General features: G+C 38.3%; 1 protein-coding gene across 2 annotated transcripts in view; it reads right to left on the bottom strand.

Annotated features, from left to right (window-relative positions):
* GSAP (gamma-secretase activating protein) overlaps positions 1-23,639 on the bottom strand; it is a gene marked incomplete at its 5' end in the record, with an annotated part of 88,339 nt that overhangs the window by 39,787 nt on the left and 24,913 nt on the right. For both annotated transcript variants that reach the window (XM_082846651.1, XM_082846650.1), the window contains 12 exons: positions 816-898; positions 1,418-1,487; positions 3,067-3,284; positions 3,407-3,499; positions 7,270-7,347; positions 8,754-8,831; positions 15,857-15,942; positions 16,890-16,933; positions 17,876-17,935; positions 18,395-18,499; positions 21,964-22,013; positions 23,197-23,266. In XM_082846651.1, coding sequence (XP_082702777.1) covers positions 816-898; positions 1,418-1,487; positions 3,067-3,284; positions 3,407-3,499; positions 7,270-7,347; positions 8,754-8,831; positions 15,857-15,942; positions 16,890-16,933; positions 17,876-17,935; positions 18,395-18,499; positions 21,964-22,013; positions 23,197-23,266 — 1,035 coding nt within the window. The remainder of the gene's footprint in view (positions 1-815; positions 899-1,417; positions 1,488-3,066; positions 3,285-3,406; positions 3,500-7,269; positions 7,348-8,753; positions 8,832-15,856; positions 15,943-16,889; positions 16,934-17,875; positions 17,936-18,394; positions 18,500-21,963; positions 22,014-23,196; positions 23,267-23,639) is intronic.

Genomic DNA, 23,639 nt, shown 5'->3' on the forward strand with positions numbered 1-23,639 from the left:
GGAAGTGTTACCATTTATCCTAGTACTTATTTTCCTGTGTCTGTGCTACCTGAATTAAATTTATTTTTCTAAATGCATTTTTGATACAAACCTCTGCCTCAAGACTAAGCACACAGTAGTTCTAACATCTAAATATGAAAGGAGGAGAGGCAGAACCTTTTTCAGGGGGAGCCTGTACATGGTTTTCTCTTCTGATCCAACAAAGCTCAGTTCACTGAACCACATTCAAGAGAAAATGAACAATGTTTTCTCCTGAAACACTTCTTCCCAGCTAAAAGGAAGGGAGTCTGGACCAACAGGAAGAAAAGGTTGAATGGCATGGATTTGCTTAAGATTACTGACTTTTACTGATCTTGACATTCTAAAGTTATCACAGATTTTCTTTCTAAGGCTGGGAAAAAAGCTCATGAAGGTGCTAATCTACTAAGTAAATAGAACAGCTCAGAATAACAGCAGTGGTCCAGCCGTTGCTCATTTATAAAACCCTAAGAAATATTTTCGGCTATTCTAGCTGCTTGAAAAAAATTAAAAACTAAAACCATTTGAAGATGATAGAGGCTTCATTCTGCTTGGTAGTAGGAAGAGTAACACGTATGCTGTGCCTTCTCCTTCAGTTCTACTGTTTTATATAAATAAAACTGGCCAACAGCAAGGACTCACTATTATTTTTCTGCCAGAAAACTCCAATTCAGATCCTTATGCATCAAAACAGAAATGAAATCACAACCTTGGTTACTGTGACTGGAACGTCCTACAACTGACCCACAGCAGTGAATCAATTTTAATTACAGAAAGAATATAAAGTGTTAACTTACTGTATCCCAGGTGAGCAGTGAGGAGTATGGCAAGAGTTTATCCATGTTACTTGTCTCTGGATAGATGCTCCAATATGAAGAAGCTGAGTAAGTTTTGGTGGGGAAAAAAGACGTTTTAATATGAAGAATAAGGCAGTAGACGTTGTAATGCACCCAAACAAGCCAACCCACAAAAGTTTTCATCGCCTTATCCTTCATCTGCAAAAGGCTAATCATGGTTCTATCCGCTGATTAAAATGTTCAGGTTCTACTTTTTACACTGAGAATAATTTTTAAAAAATTATTTGGCACTTACATCTATCCAAATGACGTTATAACCACTTCGCACAGAACCAGCCAACACAACGCTTAAAATAAATCACTAATAAGGTTATAGAATCAAGATCATATCTTATGTCATCAGTCTCTGAACAGCCACAGCTTCTTACAAAACCACAAGAGAATGAAATTTAATTAGGTGCTGACTACAACACAGTTTTAAAAAAATGAAAAAAACACTCCTAAACAGCATTTTGACAGATTGAGGCATTATCAATTTACTGCTTTCCCTTAAGCAAAAGGGTCAAGGGTTCAACTTAATATGCACCATCAGCAACACCTACCAATTATAAATTCCTGAATGAGGTCAAATGAATGGCAGGCAGAGATGTTCTCAGAAATCCACTGAATAATCTTTAAAAAGTAAGAAGACAAATCTATTGGTATTTAAATCTGCACCCTGCCCCCACCACCAAAGAAGTACAAAATATATATGAATAGTTTAAAATGTTATATCTCTTTTAGAATTGCCTAAGAACACACTCACTTCTACACAATCTCTGAGATACATAACGTAAGGTTGTGTGGGTAAAATATAAATGAGGTCCTTTTCATGCATCATTTTAATAAATGCCCTTGACTGGGATCCAAATAAGCCTTCTTGAATCCAATGTTCGTTTTTGCTAGAGTAGGACATATTACAGCAAAGTCGCAGTGTGAAGAGCTATGGATACAGGAGAAAACCAAACTCAACCACTGAGCTTGGAGGCAGCAGACCTGTGTTTGAATTTCAGCTCAATTACACCATTTAGTCATTGTGAGCATGGCTATGCTATCAAGGAAGGTATAATCCCTGTTATATCAACAGTTCTCTCAATCAACCTCTATAACCATCCTCACCTGCTGCAGGAACGAAACCCCTTGTTCCCGACCTTAGAATTGATGGTATGAGGCTTGCCTAGCCATAGGGCACTCTTGCATTTCTGACCCTGCCAATAATTGTTCTTATTTCCAAACCTACTCATCAAGCTAGTTGTGCTTATTTTCACAATTAGTTAAGTTAATAAAATATTACCATAGACAAGTGAAATATGGATACAAAAAGAATGCTGGCGGCTCAATAAAAGTTGAAAGCTTGGGAAAGACTCCAAGGCATAGCCTCTAAAGCACTTATTAAAGAACTAGGTGTGAGACAACTATAAAAGACAAAATTGCCTGATATACACAAACTATTTAAAGGAGGATTTTTAAACTATTGACCTCCTTAGGGAATAAAATGAAAAGAAAAAGAAAGTAACTGGAAGAGCCATACAGGTACAGATAAAGAAAGTCAAGACATTACTTAGTGGTTTTATGAAAGAAAAACGATTTTAAACTCCAATTAGCTGATACACAAAGAAAGGGCCGTAATCTACATCAAAAGATACAGGAATAAATGTACATTTATATATTTTAGGTTAAAAGAAAATATTTAGGCCATCTTTTTTCAATCGACCAACCACCCATTGGTCCCAATCAAGTCTAATGGGGGGTTTCTTCAACTTCACAGAATAGCTGTAATATTAAATGACAAGATGTATGAAAGTGCTTCATAAACTATAATGTGAAATATAAATGTGAGCTATCTCTATTTAAAATGTCATAAATAGATTTTATTTACCACCAGATTTTAGTCCTTTTCATGATATACACCAAATACAAACCAGGAGAAAAAGTAGATATTTGAGAAACTATTTACCGAGCACTTCCTTGTTAGCACTTCCTAACATTTACTCACAATATGGAAAAGAGAAGAGTGAAAAGAACAGACACGCCCTCCCAGTCTGAGGTCTGTGTCCATAAAAAAGGAGCACAAACGAAGAATATGTTCAAGTCACGACGGAGACCATAAACCTCAATTGTTACCAAATAAAAATAACTTCTGTTCATTTCAGCTACTAAATGTACACGTGTTGTCCATTTGCCACTTTTTAAACTTAAGCTATATTCCCACCTTGGCTTCCAGTCGCCGTGGGTCTCGGCCACATGAGAGCACACAGTGCAACAAGGCCAGCTTCTCGCAGTCCAGCCGGGTGTTCCACAGGAACTCCAATAAATATGACTGGTTGAGGAGTGCCCTATAGAGCTTTCCAGAACCCCAATCCAGGACCAGGGATCCTGACAGTGACTGTAAAGGACTATGAGGTAGCATATCAATCACTTCACTGTTTCCTGGCCAAAAAAAAAAAGGTAGATCAGCAAATAAAAGAAGCCCCTCTGCCCCAAACATAAATATTAACGTTAAAACGAACCCAAATGTACCCTGTTCACGAGGGGGAAAACTACAGCCATACCTGTCAGAAACAGACTGTGGCAGATCAGGTCTGGATGTTGAATGTTAAGTAGATGAAAGAAATGACCAGGCAAGTAAACAGCTACATAATAGTCTGTGGGAGAGAAAGATTTAAGTCAGTTCCACGTGGCAAGAGCTGTATAGGTACAGATAAAGCCAACAACTTTACGGTATCCCTATTTTTCTTTGAACCTCTTAAAACACAAAGGTTTTGACCAATGTAATAAGAAGCTGTCTGATGTCAGTACGGTCCATCTTCCCAGCAATATCTCATTTTCTTCAGACATTTAGCCATGGTTATCTTAATTTATATCTGTAGTTTTGTTTCTAAGAGAACTGTGGCTTTATAGGAATCTAAATGAGCTCTGAGAGCAAGTTAGAATAAAAAATATCCAGCAACATGAATTATTCCTTAATCTGACAGTCTGGAAATAGCTTATCATGGGAATTTCCTGCATAATTTCTGCCATGTGGGGGAAGCTCTACAATTTAGTTTCCTATGTCTGCCCACTGTTCATCATCGTTGTCATCTTCTCTAAAGAAGCTTTAAATTGATACTCATCAAAACAGTCTCTGCAGGCATTCTGACACTTTGTGAAGTACTAATTTGTTTCCATGCATAGCAAGCTGCCTAGAATACACATCTTCACAGTCCCTGCACCAGATATTTCTGTACAAAGAACATTTGTATACAGATTGAGGCAAGGTATAAAAAATAGGTTTCTGGAGAAGGGGGCAAGGTAGAAGTAGCCCTTGCCAATAATTTTTCTAGGATCTTAGAAAAACAAAGAAACTCATACAACAGTAGTGAATTTCATATAGATGAAACATTTAGATTATAAGTGAGCCAGCTAGACGCTTTTTCCCCTAAGAAGCAAAGAAATACATGCTAGTAATGTACACAGAAGGCATTCTGTGGAAGGGAAAGGAAAGAGGATGTAAAACTCTAACCAGCTGACTTATAAGTGTCCTTTCAGTCACTGTGGATTCAGTGATGTTAAAGTAGTTAGCACAAGTGGTTGCAATAATGTTACCATTATGGTAATGCATAAGTAGAAAAACACAAATAACGATAGAGTAGGGCACAGTGGAAAGGCATCAAATGACCTAGATTAACTCCTAGCCCTACAGCTTAGCCAGTTAATTAGGGTGGTACTATGTCCCTGGGAGAGGGGGCATTTGGAAATACATGAGGGTGTTCTGAGTTGTCACAATTATTCAGGTAGAAGGGAGATTCCTACTGCCATTTGATGAGCAAGTGGGCTCCAAGGAGGTTAAATCCCTCAATGTGCAGGACCCTCCCACCCAAAAGTTACTTTCTCACCAAAAATGTCAATAGTACCTGTGGTAGGCTGAATGATGGCTCCCAAAGGTGTCCACATGGTAATCCCCAGAGCCTATGAATATGTCACCTTAAGTAATAAAAGGGACCTTGTAGATGTGATTAAGGATCTTGAGTTGGTGGGGGGGGAATCCTGGATTATCCAGGTGGACCCAATGTAATCACAAATGGTTTTATAAGAGGGAGGAACAGGGAGCATGACTACAGAAGAGAAGACCACATGATGATGCGAGAGACTGGAGTGATGTGGTCACAAGCCAAAAAATGCTAGCCTCTATGTGCTGGAGGAGGCAAAGAATGAATTCTTCCCTGGAATCTCCAGAAGGAACCATTTCTGCCCCCACCTTGACACCTCAGGACTCACTCCTTGCAGAATTCTCACCTCCAGAACCATAAGACAATGTGTTATTTATCTAGGGGCTAAATGTGTGGTGATTTCTTATTGCAGCAATAAACTAATATAGTGCCCCTGATAAGAGACACTAGAAGAAGCTTGGGCACACATCACAGACTTTCTGAGACTCAGTTTCATTATAGACTCAGTAAAATGGGGATAACGTCACCAAGAAGAATTGTTGTAAGGATCAAGATAACAAGTAAAACACTTAGAATATAGTATTAATTTTTAAAATGATAGTTTTTTAATGTATAAACATATCTTTCTTATATACAGGTGTTTGGGGTTCATGGAAAACTTCCTCCAAAACTCTGTTCTTTAATATTTCAATCAATATAAGCCCCTTTTAAGAGGGTGACAATTCAGGGAAATTCCATGCAATAAATTGCAAAAAAGACATCACTCAAAAAGCAATACTGTTGTCATAAAAATTACCTCTAGAATAGTTCTAATCTTGGGTACAATTTTGTGCCTATATGTTAAAATCTGTTTAAAGAAGGAAAGATGGCTTAATGTGAGATAGCCTATTTTTACAAAGCTCTAGTATTTTTGCCCTCTCCACGCTCTGAAGACCAGAGATTAAATCATGCCTGCCCTTTTCAAGAGTCAATCCCAGGGGTAAGAAGAGGAAGGATACCTTTGACCTCACAAAAGGCTAAGTTTTTTTAGTGGAGAGTTTCCCACATCACTCTCGAGATGGGATGCTGATAAAGGATTTCTGATAAGAATCAAGTCTCAGACCCAGGAAACCTTATATTTATCCTTCTTACCACAGGAAGCAGTAGAAGCAGGCCTCTCTAAAGCAACTTCCCACAGGTTCAGAGCTCATATTAAAAACTGGCACATACTGGCCCACTTAGCATAAGATATCTCTCCTCATCAATAGTATCATTCAAAATAAAATTTTTTTTTTTGCAACAGTGTGGATGGACCTAGAGAGTATTATGCTCAGTGAAATAAGTCAGACAGAGAAAGACAAATACGCTGTGTTATCACTTACATGTGGAATCTAAAAAATAAAACAAATATGTATAACAAAACAAAAGCAGACTTACAGATATAGAGAACAAACGAGTGGTTACCACTGAAGAGAGGGAATGGGGGGGCAAGATAGGGGTGGGAGATTAAGAGGTACAAGCTACTATGTATAAGAATGTACAGCACAGGGAAATATAGCCATTGTCTTGTAATAACTTTAAATGGAGTATAATCTATAAAAATATTAAATCACTATTTGTAAACCTAAAATTAATATAATATTGGACATCAATTATACTTCGATTAAAAAAGACCCAAAAAAAATATTTTTATGGTCTTTGTCACTTTGGTTCTCACTTTGCCCAGTTCCTTCACATAACACCTTCCTAACCTTTGTCATGATAGTAGATGGGCTGGGAAACAGGGAAAGAAGAAAATATTCAAGAATCCATCTGCTCTAAACCTGAAAGCTAAAGCTTTTCTTTTTAAGATATTGGGCCATATCCCATACGCAGGCGAACAGCAGTTCTGTTTAGTCTTGTGCTAACCGGTGTGTGCCCCTCACCCCAGCTGGCATGGAACAGCAGCTTTCAGTAGGGAGGTACAATAAACCCCTTCTTATTGTCTTCATTACGGACTCACTATGTGTAAGCCAAATACTCAAGTTCCCTTTACCATACTTACTCAATGAAAAACAACTCAACCAAGCTGATCCATAAATAAGTTATGGGACTCAGAAGCTTCTAGCAATTACCAACAGGGAACAGACAATTTCTCAAGGGCCTTTGTCTCTCTAGAATCAAGGGACAACGTCACGTATTATTTTTCATAGGCTTTTAGGAAACCTCTCGCTCACCGTCATCATCTTTATACTAACGAATGGCATTTTAGGATTCCTACTAAAAACATAAGAAAGCCCACAGCCCAGGTTGCCTAAGAAAGGAGATGCATTGCCTCGCCCCCCTGCCAAAAGGCTGATTTTTTTTTGGGGGGGGTGCATTCCAGAGGAAACCTTCCCTTATCTGGCTTCAAAAAGGTCAGTCATAGTCATCACAACCTGAGTCCCAAAGAGGCATGAGGAAAATGAGGCGTAACAGGTACCGGAAGGAAGAGACAGAGCAGAGAGACGCCTATGCCTCTCACTCACCAAGGCTGAGAAAAGTAATGCCCTTTGTCACACGTGAGTCAACACGCCCAAGAGTAGCAGTGAAGGTCTTGCCGTGCCCTGTGGAGAGAGAACGTGAAGCCAGAGAGGATGCTAAGAAACAAAGAGCTGGAATTCCACCCAAGGCAGTGACTCCACGTCATACTCTCCACATTTAGTAACTGTGAAACTGACAAAGCAAGTGTCTTTGGAGCCCTAGAGCTCATGGTTCCCTATCAGTCTCCAAAAATCAGCATTGAAGGCGGATCACCTGAGTGCAGTCACAAGCCAGTAGTTGTTCTGGGCTTATGTATAAACTTAGACCTTAAAAGGTGGGTTGTGCTGGGATAGAAGGACCTGAAGAAATCTACTTAAGGATCCAAGAGGTGGAGACCAGGTGGCTCATTGGCCCTCGTGCCTCAAGGTTCACTGCCACACTCTTGCAGTCATTAAGGCCCTCAGAGACTTCTCTGAATCACTTAGGAATCTCACTGTGACTCAGAAAGGGTGTTAGACTATCTACTAAGGGCTTCACTCTCCACTCTTCTAACTCTTAATCATGGTTATTAGCTCTTAATAAAACTTTCAGAAAAGTTTTATTTTCTGGCTTTAATCATTAGATTAATCATTAGAAAAATGTATGAAAACGTTCCACAAATATCAGACTTGTACTATTAAAGCATAGATATAGGTCTTCTGAATTTACTTTTACTTTCTTGGTTATTAAATTATTCAACTCTTTTACTTTAATCTCTAACTTCTGAAGGTACTATTAGGCACTCCTGAAGAATAAACTCTGGTGTGACCTGGCATAAATTTTTTTTTTATTTTGAAAATTCTAATTTTAAGCAATTTTAACTCTACCCACAGTATGTACTACATAAATACTAATTTTAAGGAACTAAACAAGCGAAATAAATACTCTTTAGTATGGTTCAGGCTAAAACTATTAAAGGGCACTCTGTGACCAACTACAGGGCTAGAAAAGTTTGGGCACTTTACTCCTGTCCCCAAGGCTGACTGTTGACATATCAATTTCTTGGGCCACAGATGTATGAAATGAAATAAATGTATCTTAGGTCTAAGACCTGTTAAGGACTGAGACCATCGAAGCTTTTAAACTAAAACCCTATGTACCTTTGTAAGTTAAATCTATTGGTACCTTTCAGTTAGTAATAATAAAAAATCAAACACACACACTTTGGGCAAATACATTCCTTAGCATTGGTCTACAGGCTTAGAAAAAAGACACAGGTCAAGAAAAAAATGTATTATAAAATATTATTTTAAATGTAATTTTAAAATAATGAGCTCACTTAATATTCATCATTCATGAATTTCTTCAGGAAATATGTATTATATAGGTATACAGATATACAATGTACTGATTGAATTCGTTACAAAGTAATAAGACTTTAAAGTCTATCTACTTTGCTGCTATTTGGAAAAAATGACTGTGTAAAAGTAAAAAAATAAATGAAAAGTACCTTTATGAAAGTAAAGCACTGAATACGTGATTTGCTCCCAAGAGTCAAAGTTCGGGCAGTAACATACACACAAACTTCCTAGAAGGAAGAAGGTATTTAGTAAAACTTAAAAGAATCGTAGACAAATAGAAAGTTTCCTAAGCCACTTAACCTTACTGATATTCCTTTAGATGTTCTGCCTCAATTTACCTCATAGATTATTCCCAAATTCTAGAAATGGACTATTAACAAGTTGCTAAGAAATTTCAATTCAACAATTACTCAGCACACACTATAAGCAATTTACTGTGGTAGGTTACTGAAGGCTAGGAAAATGGACAGAGAGAGATTTCTGTATGTGAAATCACAGGAACCTAGAGAAGTTTACAAAGCTTCACGAGATTCTCCTTACATACATATACTCCCCTGTGCCCTTTTGTAGCTTGCTTTCCAGCCATTGCTAATAGCTATGGACCTCAGGTTATCAAAAATGTGTCTCCTATTTACAGAAAGTTTCCAGAGTTCTTCTTTATCTAGAATGGAAAGCAAACTGGGGCAACAAGAGCAAGTGTGGTGTGTGTGCCTGTCCCCATCCATATTTGGGTCACTGAGGAGAGCTCCGGGCATAGAGTGGCCTTTCCAGATGAGCCCTGACCACACTCACTCAGCCCACCACTCCAGAACAACCTCAGCCTTTCCACCTGCTTCAATGTGTAAAACTGTCCATCACCTCTAGCAGCTGTTGCCACCTGGACAGACTAGGTAAGTCCATCAATGACCTACAAATGAGGGCATTATGCTTAAACTGATACTTCTATTCTAATGCTAGCATTTATGTGATCACCTGAAATAGGAGATTTCCAGGGTGGAAAGGAACTTGACAAGGAGCCTGGAAACCTGGGTTCTAGTCCCAGAGCGAATATTAACTAGCTGTGTGAATTCAATCATTATTCTACTCAGTGAATTGCAATATTTCCTCTACCATACTCCATTAGAGTTCCTTTATCAAAAATCATGGTAGGAAAAAAAAGGCCCATTTTCCCTAAGAAGACTATTTAAGGACATGTTTAAGCATTTCGTTATAATATTTATCCTTTGTGACTCTTTTAATGACTTTTAAGACTGCCATATATTGTTAGAAATTCATTTCATTGCAATATTTTCAACAGAAAACAACAAAAAAGAATAACTTTATCAGATAAAAAAGTAACAATTCTGTTAGATTCAAAATTACTGTTATGCTTAATGACCACACAATGATAATATCTTTTCTTTAAAATTACAGCAGACTCTTTAAGAATAAAATAATGCTATACTAAAGCAGATACAAAAATAGTAATTATAACAGATACAAAAGTCCTCAGTACCACTTTGACTACTTTTATACAGTAAACATACTACCAGCAAAAACCCTACTGGTTTATCCTGTTCTTTTACGTTCTATGATCACAGGCATTTTTAGCAAACGGAGTTAAAACTTCATCCTCTCTAATAATAAAGAAACAAGAATTAAAACAAGCCACCACATTTTTCCTTTCAAATTAGTGAAGTTTTAAAAATGATAATCAATTCTGTCAATGGAGCAGTAGGAAGAACATTCTCAAATAATAGTAATGAAAGAGTGAACTAGTACAACCTCTCCGAAAAACTGTTTTGCTGAGGATTAAATATATTCACACCTGTTGACCCAGTAATTCTTCTTTTAGGAAACTACCCTGAGGAATGAACGTGAAATGTCAAAAATATAAGGAAGATCATAACCTCCATTCTAGCAAAATCCTCTGCACACCATCCTTTAGAGAATTGAGGTTATCATTTTTCTTGTTTTGAAGAAAGTTAAAGTGAGATGTAGAATAAACTAACCTAATTACATACACCAAGAGCCATATTCAGATCTCATAAGCAAACATCTCCAAATAGTTATGTTATGGCTTAGTCCCCTCTCCCAATCCCAAAGGGGGAAAAAAAGACACAACAAGGGGAAATGGGCTGTGCACAGGCTCTGCAAAGCTGTCCCATCTCTAGAATTTTCTTTGATAATGGAAATGTTTGATATCTGTGCTGTCCAATATGGTAGCCACTAGCCACATGTGGCTACTGAGCACTTAAAGGATGGCTAATGTGACTGAGGAACTTCTTTTACATTTTATTTAATTTTAATAACTTAAATTTAAATAGCCACATGTGGCTAGTGGCTACCCTCTTGGACAGCATAGCTCTGGAGCACTGGTTCTCAACTCTGAAAGTACATTAAAATTACCTGGGCCCACAGATGCCTAGGCTCCACCTGAGATCAACTAAATCAGAATCTCTGGGGTGAGATTCAGGCATCAGTATTTTTTAAATTTGCCTGAGTCATATTAATTAAATTCTCTAAGCCTCAGTTTCCTCAGTTGTAAATAAGGAAAACATAGAACCTCCTTCGTATGGTTCTAATGTGAGTGTTAAATGAGGTAATATGTATAAAGCTCTGGCAAAGAAGTCATAGCTGGTCATAAAGGTTAGCTGCTTTATTATTATTATTTCAGAATAATTTTGCCGCTATTTACAAGTTGGGGGAAGTCAGAGTTTGAAAAAACAAAGCAAGCTCTTAATGGCGTATCCAGAGATGTGTAATGAATATTCATCAATGATGAAGATAACATCTCAAAGTTGGCTAGCCTGGGGGAAACCATTTGGACAATGAAAGCTATTATGGACAAAGTTTTCCAAGGGAAATTATCTCATTGTAAAAGGCTCTATAAAATGCTAAAACACAGGCCTAATTCTGGGAACTTGTGAAGGGCAACTCTTGCAATTATATGTACAGGAAGGAGAAGTTACACTTTTCACCCCTCACTACCTCCCAGTAGGTGGTGCACAAGAAAGAATTACAGCCACCATGGAGTTAGAACACACAGGAGAACTCTAAGTACAGCTTCAGGGTTGACTATTCGATAGGGAGTGTATTTTCTTTCCTTCAATTCTTTAGGAGGTCCCTGATTTGTAAAAAATTTATTAGAAAAATCTATACAAACTCATGATCTTAATACATAAGTGTCCTGACATTGGCAGAGCACTTTTGCCTATCACCAACTCTCATGAGCAGCCTCCAGATTTTAACTCTAACTCCCTGGAAGGTAGCAGATATCATTTCTTAGGGCAGGAAAATTCAGGACAAAGATGCTTTCAAGAATGTAAAAAGTAATGCTGAAAGGACAAAGGAGCTCCCAATGACCAATATGTGACAACTGAACATCCAATGTTATTACAGCATCAGCATGAATGTAAATAGTTGAAATAAGTTGAGTTTGTAAAAAGCTCTGAGTCTACCTAAATTTTTTTCATGAACCATGTTTTCTGTTCTTCACACCAGTGGAAAATGAAGCTCCCTATTATAGAGGGAGCCATATAGGGATCAGACTATTTGCTCTCTTCTCCATTCCTACTTTGCTGAAGTAGGTATTTGTTTGTTTTAACAACGAAGGTTAAAAAAGTTATTTCTGAAAAGTAATTTGGGAAATACATGAACTGACAACTTCTTAGTTGAAAAGCAAAAGGGTGCTTCTCTGGTTTATTTCATTGTAAATCTGGAAGCATCCCATTTGAAACAGGTTTATTTTTTCTATTTCAAAGCTGACTGCGAAAAGCAAGGCTCATTTGCTATTCTCCTAGATGTTGCTGAGAAAGGAAAAAACACTCTTTCACATCTCGTGCCGGACTAACCTAACATTTTATTTCTTAAGATATGTCATAGATAGCCTATTTATAAGCTGCTACTGTTCATGAGAAATTCCTATGGGAATAAACTAAGAAGGAATAAAAGCTTCATAGAATAAAAGCCTAAAATGATTATTTATATCCAACAGATTTAAAGTCAAGTACAAGGTAGTCAAGTACTAGCCTGGTCCCACCACATGAGCTCTGGATCCCATTACATCCCACCTTCTAAGCAAATTTGTTCTACTGGTCATTCCTCTCTGCTGTGTATTGTCGTCTTTTCTTTTCCACTAAATATCCCGTAAGCATTCAAACATACTAGAGTCCCTACTGTCTCAAAAAATGATATTCCCTAAATCCCATTTTGCCTTTCAGCTGCTGCCTCTCTCATACCTGCACATGCTGCTAAAATCTTTCAACTCCCACATGACACTTAACCCATCACAATCAAGATTTCACCTCAGTCACCCAGCACAAACTACTCACAGTAACCTTCATGCAGCTATACCCAATGGACTCCACCTCTCACCACCTACTAACAGTCACTCTCTTTTATGAAACTCGCTCTGCCCTTGGCTGTTATAACACCTCACTTGGTTTTCCTCTTCTCTCCCCATACTTCTTCCTTTTTCTTTGGATGTTCCACCTAACTTTTATATATTTTTGCTCCCAGATCTAACTCCTAAACCTCTTCCCTTTTGACCCTTTACCCTTCCCACAGCTTCAAATGCCAGCTATGGTCTAACAACTTCCACACTTATTCATCTCCAGTCCCGACTCCCCTTCTAAGCTCCAGGTCTCTTAGTTAATGTGTCCAAAACAAAACTCACGATCTCCCTTCCTAAGCCCCACCAAAACCACTGTACCTCAGTAAACGGCACCGCTGTTGACCCATCTGCTTGTGCCAGACACCTGAGAACCATTCCTCTTCATCTAGTTCATAGCGAGTCTCCTAAGTTCCATCTCCAAAATTCATCACAAACCCACCTAGTTCTCTCTACCTCTACTGCCCATCCCAGATCAAGCTTCATCTTAAATATATGACTACACCTTATCCTAACTGCTCATCTCCCCACTTTTTCTCTTGTGCCCTCTGAACTATTCTTCACACAGCAGCCACAGTGATCTTTTCAAAATACACATCTAATCATGTCACTACCCAATTAGAACACTTCAGTGAAGGACCGTCAATGGACCCTAAAACCACCAGATGAAAAGTTGTTGGGGAATAGGATAGTAATTTAATGCCAAAGTATCACCTCACAGATTACTAATGCAAAGGTTGAAATGTACCTTTACAAGGGAGACAGGCAGTGGTTACCACTTAACCAAATGACCAAACTAAGTGTCACTAACAGTAGGACATCCTTACATTATACGTTTCCTGATCTGGTGCAAATAAAGTTCACAACATCACCTATGAAATATTCTTACCAAAAATGTTTAACCTATGTCTAACAACGCCTTTAGGCCTAACTCCCAACTTACAGAAAATGTGAAGGAAAGAGAAAGAAGTTAAATCCTTCCACAAAGAAACAATTAGACAAATCCAGAATGTGAGATATTCCACAAGGCAAATAGCCTGGACTCTTCAAAATGTCAACGTTGTGAAAAGAGAAAAAGAGGGACAGAAGATAGGAGGTGGGAATCGGTCTACATTACGATACTGCAAAGACAAAACAACCAAATGTAACGCATGAATCTTTTAAAAGTTATATGCGTACACGTATCTATTCATGTATATGCATACACATATATACATACACGTGAAAAGGACTTTTTAAAGAACAATTATGGAAATTTGAATATGAAATAGTTTACTAATTAATGTAGCTAATTTCTTTCAGTGATAATGGAAATGAGATTATGTAAGAGTATCCTTAACCTAAGGAGATACATGCTGAATTATTTAGTGGTAAAGTATCGTGGTGGCTGCAACTTACTTTAAAGATTTAGTCAAAAAGAAAAAAATGCTACCTATTTAAGAGGAGAATGATAAAGCAAATGGTAAAGCATTGTGAATGATATGATTATTTAAGTAAAAGGTACACGGATGTTCATTATATTCTTGAACTTTTCTGTACAATTGAGCATTCTCAAAATAAAAGGTCGTCATAAGGAAAAAAAAAAAAACTTTAATGACCTTATGACCCTTAAGATAAAACCTAAAGCCCTTCCATGGTCTGCAAGGCCCTATACAACCTGGCCCCTGCCCACCTCTTCAACGCTCTCGCAATACTCTCCCTCTTGCTCACTCTACTTCAGTCACCCTGTTCCTAGTTCATATACCTCCTTCAAGTCTCAAAGGCAATATCATGTCCTGCCCTAAACTCCCCAAGACTTGTTTATAGAGGGACTTACAAGGCTGAGGGAGACCCTGGATGGACAGGAAAACTATAGGATGGATTTTGAAGGAGTGAGGTGGTAAAGGAAGCAATTTTCAGTTTTCATTCTGTAAAATGAAATGCACCGGCTGGACTAGAACATATCTGAAGATATTAGTAGCTTCCATTAAACATCTGTTATATGTTCTCATGGCTTCCTGTAGTTCTCATTCATAAAATGTATTCAAATACTACGTGGGCACTTATTTAACGTCTAACGTCCATACTGAATAGTAACGCTCTACTAAAAAAGGTTTAGGTCAGTTTTGCTCACCATTGTATCCCCAATACCCAGCACACAGTAAGTGCTCCATAACCGTCGGCTCAATGAATACCACATAATTTGGCTTTAAAGGAAAGCAATTTTAGTCTAAGCGTTACTTAAGTGGTAACTGTCCACTCAAGTTGGGATGTTAAAGATGGCTATGAGATTTAGTTATTAGAGTTGATTATTTAGATGATTATTACGGTTAATGAGCAGTTTTTCCACCAGATTCATTGACTGTAATCATACTCCTCTCCACTCATTTTCAGGCATTTTTTTTCCCTCTCTGTTTTCTCTATCTACAATAAACAGGTGTTAAGAGATGGAATATTGTACACTAACAACTTTATATGAAGCTCTGATCGTCAGCTCAGGTTATAGCATGGCTCTTAAAGCAGCTAAGCACATAGGCTTAGAACCCAAACATCAGTAAGCCTGACACAAAAAGCATCCTGATCATCGTATGCCATTTGTTAAAAATGGAGCAGGTGAGAAAATGTAGCTTGATTAAATATGAATCTAGCCCCTCTATTAGAACAATAATACAAAAACTAACTATTAGAACAATAATCTGACTGTGGCTTCTTTTATGCAGACAGAAAATGTATAAAATTACAGTGGAGAATGTAATTTGGTATGTAAATATCCATATAATCACTTATGTAAGAGTGTGGCCCTATTATATTTTATTTTCAAGATCAATATAGCTAAACAATGACTAAATGTATGGAACTCAAGTATAATTAAGTAAATTGATAAATACAACCCGGTTCTACCTGTATGGTTGGTAAAAACACACAAGGTTGGGTGTTTGGATAATTTCTCTTGGTCTTGAAGATCATCATATCCAAAGTTGACAAGTCTAAGAACATAAATGCATTTACAAATAAGTTCCCTCATAAAGGACATAACAACTATAATTTACCCACAGAAGTAGAGACATGTCCTCAAGAAATTCCAGTAGATAATATGTCTTTTGGTTAAAAAAAAAACAAACTATGAAACAGTAATTTTTAAAAATACATGTTACATAAATGGCATGGCCTGGCAATAGAGAAAAATATATATATTCCTTTCAACTTACATTTTTATAAATTTCTTTGATTTTAGAGTAATGCCGACATTATGTTTCACAATGGACAGAAATGAACATTCATATATGATGAAATAAAGGTAGTGAAACATGTAACAGTTTGAGATTACCATTAATTCAAGAAGACTTTCATTTCTTCTGTGCAGTTATGGCCTTGTGTCTATTTTTTCAACAGTGTCTCATGTTTTTACTACATGTAAAATAATCTGGGGGAAAAAAACCTCGCCTTCTGTGTAAAAAGGAAAACAGGAAAAAAAGTAAAGCAATAGACTCAGCTGAGCTATAAGTGGATTGACCTGCAATATCCTCTTTGATGGCAACAAGAAAAGGGTTTTGATGTTTGATTCTAAGCGTAGCTGTCTCTCTGACTCATCGAATGCTTTTATTGAATCACAGGGAGAATAGCACTTCCATAGATCAAAATAAATGGAGACACCCTACAGAAATAGATGACTAAGAAAAATCAATATGATTGCCTTTCCATGCAAAAACCCTGTGTTCATGCTTGATAACACTGTTTATATTCCCTATAGAGAACAGAAACAGAAAAGATGACACCCACCCACACACCCACACACCCACACCCACACCCACACCCACACACAGAATATCAAACTATCCTTTTATCTGCATATCATAGATTAGGTATAAATATTATATAATCGTTCTGCCCACAAGTGTCTATAAAAATTAATGGTAATCTATGAGTAACTTACTTGAATCCTGAATCACTTAATGATACGTCCAAGGGTGCTTCAAACTGTCAAAAAATCAGGAGAAAACAAAGTGAAAAATGACATTAGTTAAGTGATGATAGTTCTGGAAACCAGTGCAAACCTGACAACACTGTGCTTGCCTAATGATGAAGAGCTCCTTTAACCAGCATTATCTTCAGAGGATATCCCCCAAGTCCACAGACAGAAAGTCCACTGGGAACATTCTGGAGTTTACATACATCACAAGCTTGATGTGTATTTATTTCTCAAAAGGCAAACTTTGCTTCAGATTTGACTACCATAAATGGGTTTTATAATAAGCCAATTGGAAGGAGTAGACTTTTACAAGACACAGATGATCACGTAAGGAGGGAAGGACTGGGTGTCTTTAGAAAGAGAATGAGTGAGTCCAAAAGAGGGGGTAGAAGGAGTAAATGAAATTCTTGTAATGGTATGATATCAATCTGTATTAGACACCAATATTAACCCTGGTCAAGAAGAATAATAATGTTCTGTCCATCACAGATAAAGATATTTGCGACTCCTCACTACAAGGCTGGCGCTCCAAACAGCTTTTCCAGGAGTGGTTCTAGGTTTGTACTGATTGAACTCTACCCTCTCATTGACTTTCTACCTTATACTCAATCCACCATCACATGTTCTTTTGGATCAAATGATGCATAATCACATAAAGCTATCTACTATTAACCACACCTACTACCTCCCACTGATACTCTTACCCATTTTTCTTTAATATGAGGCATTCAGTTAGCAGAAATTTACTGTGTGTGCTCTTCTAATAATCTATATTAATTGCATTTGTTACAGAATTGAAGTCTTGAGATGGCAAGAACTATTTTACTTGCTCATACAAGTGACTAAAAAACAAGACCAAGAATGTTAAAATGCTGTTTATGATAATAGCTCTCTTTAAAAGGGGCAATAGGTTGTAAAATTTCCTTAGCCCAATCATTTTCTGGACTTACCATTAAGCTAAAGTGCTCATCAGCATAAAACTGGATGCATTTTAAGACACTCCTTGATTTCTAAAAAAGAAAACAGAGTAAGTGACAAATTAACAAAAAATCAACAAAAACAATAGTTTAAAGAGAGAGAGGGCTTCCCTGGTGGCGCAGTGGCTAGAGTCCGCCTGCTGATGCAGGGGACATGGGTTCGTGCCCCGGTCTGGGAGGATCCCACATGCCGCGGAGCGGCTCGGCCCGTGAGCTGTGGCCGCTGAGCCTGCGCGTCCAGAGACTGTGCTCCGCAACAGAAGAGGCCACAACAGTGAGAGGCCCGCGTACCGCAAAAAAAAAAAAAAAGAGAGAGAGAGAGAAAAGGAAGCAGCCAAAAATCAAACAGTAATGAAAACCTCTCCATTATTTTTCATCAACTTTTGTCGACTGCCCCATCAATGAAAATGAAGTAATTAATAAATTACAATAACGGTAATGTCAAAATTAAACTACTCCCACAAAAAGGAGGGCCAGTGGTCTAGTTTTTACCTTCAGATCAATGTAGTATAACCTCTGCTCTGACATATCCCACTGAGCCCAAACAAAATCTTCGGCTACTCTCTGTCTTGGGAGATGGCCAGAATTTTTAATTACCTAAGGAGGCAAAGAGATTTTAGAAATAAATAACTATTTTAAAGGAGAACATATCTGGGTTTCATAATTATTTTGCTTATTCTATCTTTATAATACATGTAAATACTTCCACAGTTTACTTTTAGTAGCCCCTACCGCCAATACATACACATGGAAAGTCTTTCCAAAAAAGATTTAAGGCATCATTTCATTACTTGCTCCTCACAAACACTCTGCAATAAACTATCTTATTTTTATTCTTAGTTTGGCAGACAGGCTGGGGCTGCTGAAGGCAAGGCCACACCTACCACAAACCAACAGCTGTGCTAACAAAAGATTCAGAGCTTCCTGTTCTGGACATAACCCACTCAGGTATCTGCAGTCTGGAGGGCTTTACCACCAAAGGTAGAGACTGTTAGGCCAAGGGAAAACTCAGGCCTGGGAGAGGAGGGTTCTGGGCAATGATCCTAGATCTGCCATAAACTCTTCATGTGTCTTTGGTCATGCTTCTTACCTTTATGTCTTCCACAATGAGCATGATGATACTGCCCATCCCTCAGCAATACTTAACTATTCATCCTTCAAGACCCAACTTAGGCACTGCCTCCTGTAGAAATCCTTCCCTCACCTCCCAAGATGAAGGCAAAGCTCCCCATCTCTGTATTCCTATGGTGCTTTGGCATGCTTCTATTACAATTACATTTTAATTAATGTTATAAGTCTACCCCAATGAGTATGCACTCTTCTACAACACCTTTACATTCTCAATGGCTTGATTGTTTCTAGCATGTAGAAGTACTCAAGGAATACTTCTCAAAAGAAGGAAAATGAAATAGGGTACGCAAGGGTAAATTGCCAAGGAAATGATAAGTGTAATAGAAGGAATTAAGAACTCACTTTCCTCAAAACTGCTCATCAAGCAAAGGTGATCTATATTGGGACAGATGAGTAAATAATGAAGACAAGTTGATGTAGAAGAAATAAGGAAAAAAAAGAACATCAGAATGGTCCATAGTCATACTTCAACCTCTCTAATCCTAAATGGGATTTCTCCAATGAGGCTAACTTGGAACTCAAGGGAGGACAGGGCATGCAGAATCATACACCTCTATTTCTTGTTTGCCTAGTTCCATCAAATTTGCTGGAAAAAGATCCAAGAGTACACTACCTATCTGACTCTTAACTTTGGGGAACCCATCTTGTTTCCATTTTTCTGAAATTGTTTAGGTTAGGGTAGATTTGGGAACTCTCAGATAAAGACCTATACTAGCAAGAGCATGATCATCGGAACATGGCAACCAGGTTCACATAGCAGTTCTGTCCCTCTCTAGAGTTTCCTCACCTCTGTGAGTCTAGGTTGTCGTGTTCCCTGTAAACATGGGGATAATTATAATACCACCTCTAATGTGTAGGGATGTTGTGATGATTATGCAGACCTGCACATGGCTTTATGAAGCTGTAGATCATCTAAGCCTTTAAGAATGAGGGCAGGGGGCTTCCCTGGTGGCACAGTGGTTGACAGCCCGCCTGCCGATGCAGGGGACGCGGGTTCGTGCCCCGGTCTGAGAGGATCCCACATGCCACGGAGCGGCTGGGCCTGTGAGCCATGGCCGCTGAGACTGCGCGTCCGGAGCTGCGCTCCGCAACGGGAGAGGCTACAACAGTGAAAGGCCCGCGTACCGCAAAAGAAAAAAAAAAAAGAATGAGGGCAGAAGTGCCTCACAGAAGGGCACATGTGGATGAGGGAGTGCTGAGACTGTATTGCTTGGCCAGGAGAATCCTTCCTGGGCTTCTGACACGTGCCTCCTGGCCTCACTCTCTCTGCAGTGTCTCTCATGGCTCCCAACCCCTCTTCTAACCAGCCAGTCCTCTGTCTGTGTCCATTTCCACTTCCTGACCCCAACTTGTTTATTTAACTCTCTCCTCTAAATTCTCATTGCTGGCTTTGGGATTCTGCACCTTGGCCTTTCCTCTCTGGCCTGACCCTTTTCTGACGACTGGCCTTGTCTTTGCCCTGCCATCCACTCAGCCACTAGTGGCCCACAGCTCCAGCCACATACTTTCTGGTCATTTTCCAGCCAGGCCTCTTGATTTGATACTTTCAATCATAGATACATAATTTAAAAATGCCATCTCCCATTTCAATTTTGTTCACATAATTTAAAATTAAAATCAGAGAAAGACTATTTAGATGCAGACTATTTAAATATTGAAGGAAATCACTTTAATATCAATAATATATTAAGATCTCACACAAACTGTCAAGAAAAAGACAACCCAGGAAAAAATAGACAAGGATATAACTAAGCAATTCCCAGAAAAACAAATTCACATAGCCAATAAGCAAAGAAGATGCTCAACCTCATCAATATTAAGGGAAACACAACCTCGAATAATAATGATATCAACTTAAACGCATCAAACTGGATTTTTAAAAAGGTAAATACATCGATAACTGGTATGGATAGAGGGAAAGGGTACTTTCATACTTTGCTTGCAAAACTGAAGTGTTACAAGTTTTTTGGAAAGCAATCTGGCAAAATCTGTTGAAGTTTATTAAATGCATATAACCGTCAACCCACTTATCCTTCCCTGAGGATTTAACCCAAAGAAACACGTGTACCAAACATGTAGAGGTAAAAACATTTGAGACAGTTTGTAATGCAAACAAATAAAAGGGGGAAAAAAGGCAATCAAGTGAATATCCATCCATGGGAGAACGGTGACAAAACTGTGCACATCCATGCCAGGGACTATTTGTACTTCTAAAGACAATGAACTGAGCTGCCCTAGGGTGCTTGTAGGTAATTCCACAGAGTTGAATGAGGAAGGAGTGAATAATAAACAAACCCCTGGGTGTGTCGGGGTGGAGATGGGAGACATATAGGTATGGAGAAAACTGTGAAAGGATACGCACCAAGTTGTGAACAAAAGTTAGAAGTGAAAAGGCAAGGGAGAAGTAGAAAACAAGCAAAAAAGAAAAGAAAACTGAACTATATAGAACCTTAGCATATATGCTATGATCCCATTTATTATGTGTATGTATGTGTATATATGTATAAAAATTAGAGAAAAAAGTTATCTCTCTATTTAGAAACCTATACGGATACCCCTGATATATTAAGTAAAAAGCAAAAACAAAAGCAGCAAATTAATATTTATATTATGATTCTATCTTGGTAAAAGCAACTGAATCCCAGTATCTGTACACCTAACCTTGAGCAAGGTACAGGGCATGGAAAAGGTCACACACGGCTGTCATTAGTTATGTCAGGAGACTGAGATTGGGGGGTGAGGTAGATAGAAAGGAGATAATCAACTCCTTCATGTAGCTTGTATTATTTCACATGTTACAACAGCAAGTCTATAATTGGAAAGACACCAAATAAAGTAGTATGTTTCTATAACAATCCATCTTTAATAGTCTAGAAATGCCACTCTTTATGGGAAATAACTCTAAAGCGAAAGGAATTTCAAATATTTACCACTCTATTTCCATCTTCTTGGGTAACTTGGATATGAAGTTGTTCAATATCTTTTAAAAAAGAAACAATAGTTTAACCTTCATGAAAAATATGAGTACTTTTTTTCACCTAACAGTTGTGAACATTTTTTTATAAAAGCAAAGCAGATTAAACAACTGGCTGAAAAACAGTGTTATCACAGATGGCAATCTCACAAGGCTCAAAACAAAACCCACCTTTCTCCACCCTCCCTTTAAGTCTGTTTCAAGTCCAGCATTTACTCTGCTCCTCAGTATCAACAATACATGAAGCATTTAACTCTTCTGCTTCCCTGGGTTCCCTTAACAAGTATTTCCCTCCCCTATACCATCAGTCTTACATAGGGCTAATAAGGGCTCATTTGGCAGGGTTTATCTTCAATTTCCAAATACCCAATACCTCTTTATATGAAAACATCAGATAGAAAACTCATTATGCCAGATATTAGGGGGAGGTATTTTTATAGGGGTCATTAACAGAACTCTGAACACTTTATTGATGTGCAGATGGTCTATTTTTCTCAGTAAGCGATTTAGATTCAGCCATATGTACCTTCTGCTGGTTCTAGTTACAGAAATGTGAGACAGATTATTGGGCAAGAGTATAGGAAGTGAACACAGTCCTAACCCCTCAGACTTGTCCTTCTAATTATAAATCAGCACTTTCACCTTATAACATGAAAGACAGCTTACTAGATAAGATACACCAGTGAATTTTGTCCTTTCTCCACCCTTCCCCCGACTTGAAATCATCATTAAAGGATGTCCCAATCTTATCTGCCTCTATCTGAATTTGACCAAGTTACTAAGTGTCCTCGAGTTCTGCCATGGAATTCTTCTAGCTTCTAATGCCTTTCCCTCTGTCCATCCAAGCCTCTCTCCTTAAATCATGGTTATCCACTGTGACAGACATCTTAAAGAAGGATGGACTAAAGAAGGCAAAAATGACCTGCACAACTGTTCTACAAATATTCTACCATGTGCCCAAACTGGAAATCCATATATGCAGGAGCCCGTCATATACTGAGGCAGAGCCTAAGAGAACAACAAGTAGAAACAGAAGGAAAGCCCTTCCACAGGAGTCCTAGGTCTCCAATGGACATCAAAGGTCAGTGGACCCTCAGCACTGGCGAGTGGACAGCTAGAAGATTCATCACGCCCTTCCTACGCTTCACTGGGAGATGCACCGTTCATGAAGTCCTCAGGATATACTTACATTTCTCTTCTGAAATCAGTAGCAGATGATTCTCTGGTAGCGGGTGACTTTCAACATGTGGGTAGAGGAACTGTAAAAAGGAAATTGATCAAAATCATAAGCAACTACCTTGCTTACACAATTATTTCAAAAGTTGTGTTTGATCACTGTACTACTACAGACCATAGAAGGGACTGGGAACCACAGAATAGTTTAGGCGAATCACAGTCACACACACACATTACAGATGGAAGCAAGGAAGAAAAGGGAACGCTTTCAGGAGCTCCGTTTTCCAGCGGGGGATTGATCACAGGTCCAACACAATTCATTTAGACAGGCTAAAGTGTAAGCCGTTTCTAGGGATGGTGCTTCCTATTTGGAATACGGGATTCTGAAGCCAATCAGAAACAATGTAAATAACATTTGTACAGAAAGTTCTGTTTCACACGCACCAAAACAGAGTG

Source organism: Leucopleurus acutus (genome assembly GCF_964270905.1).
Source record: "Leucopleurus acutus genome assembly, chromosome: 9".
In the NCBI taxonomy this organism is placed as follows: Eukaryota; Metazoa; Chordata; class Mammalia; order Artiodactyla; family Delphinidae; genus Leucopleurus; species Leucopleurus acutus.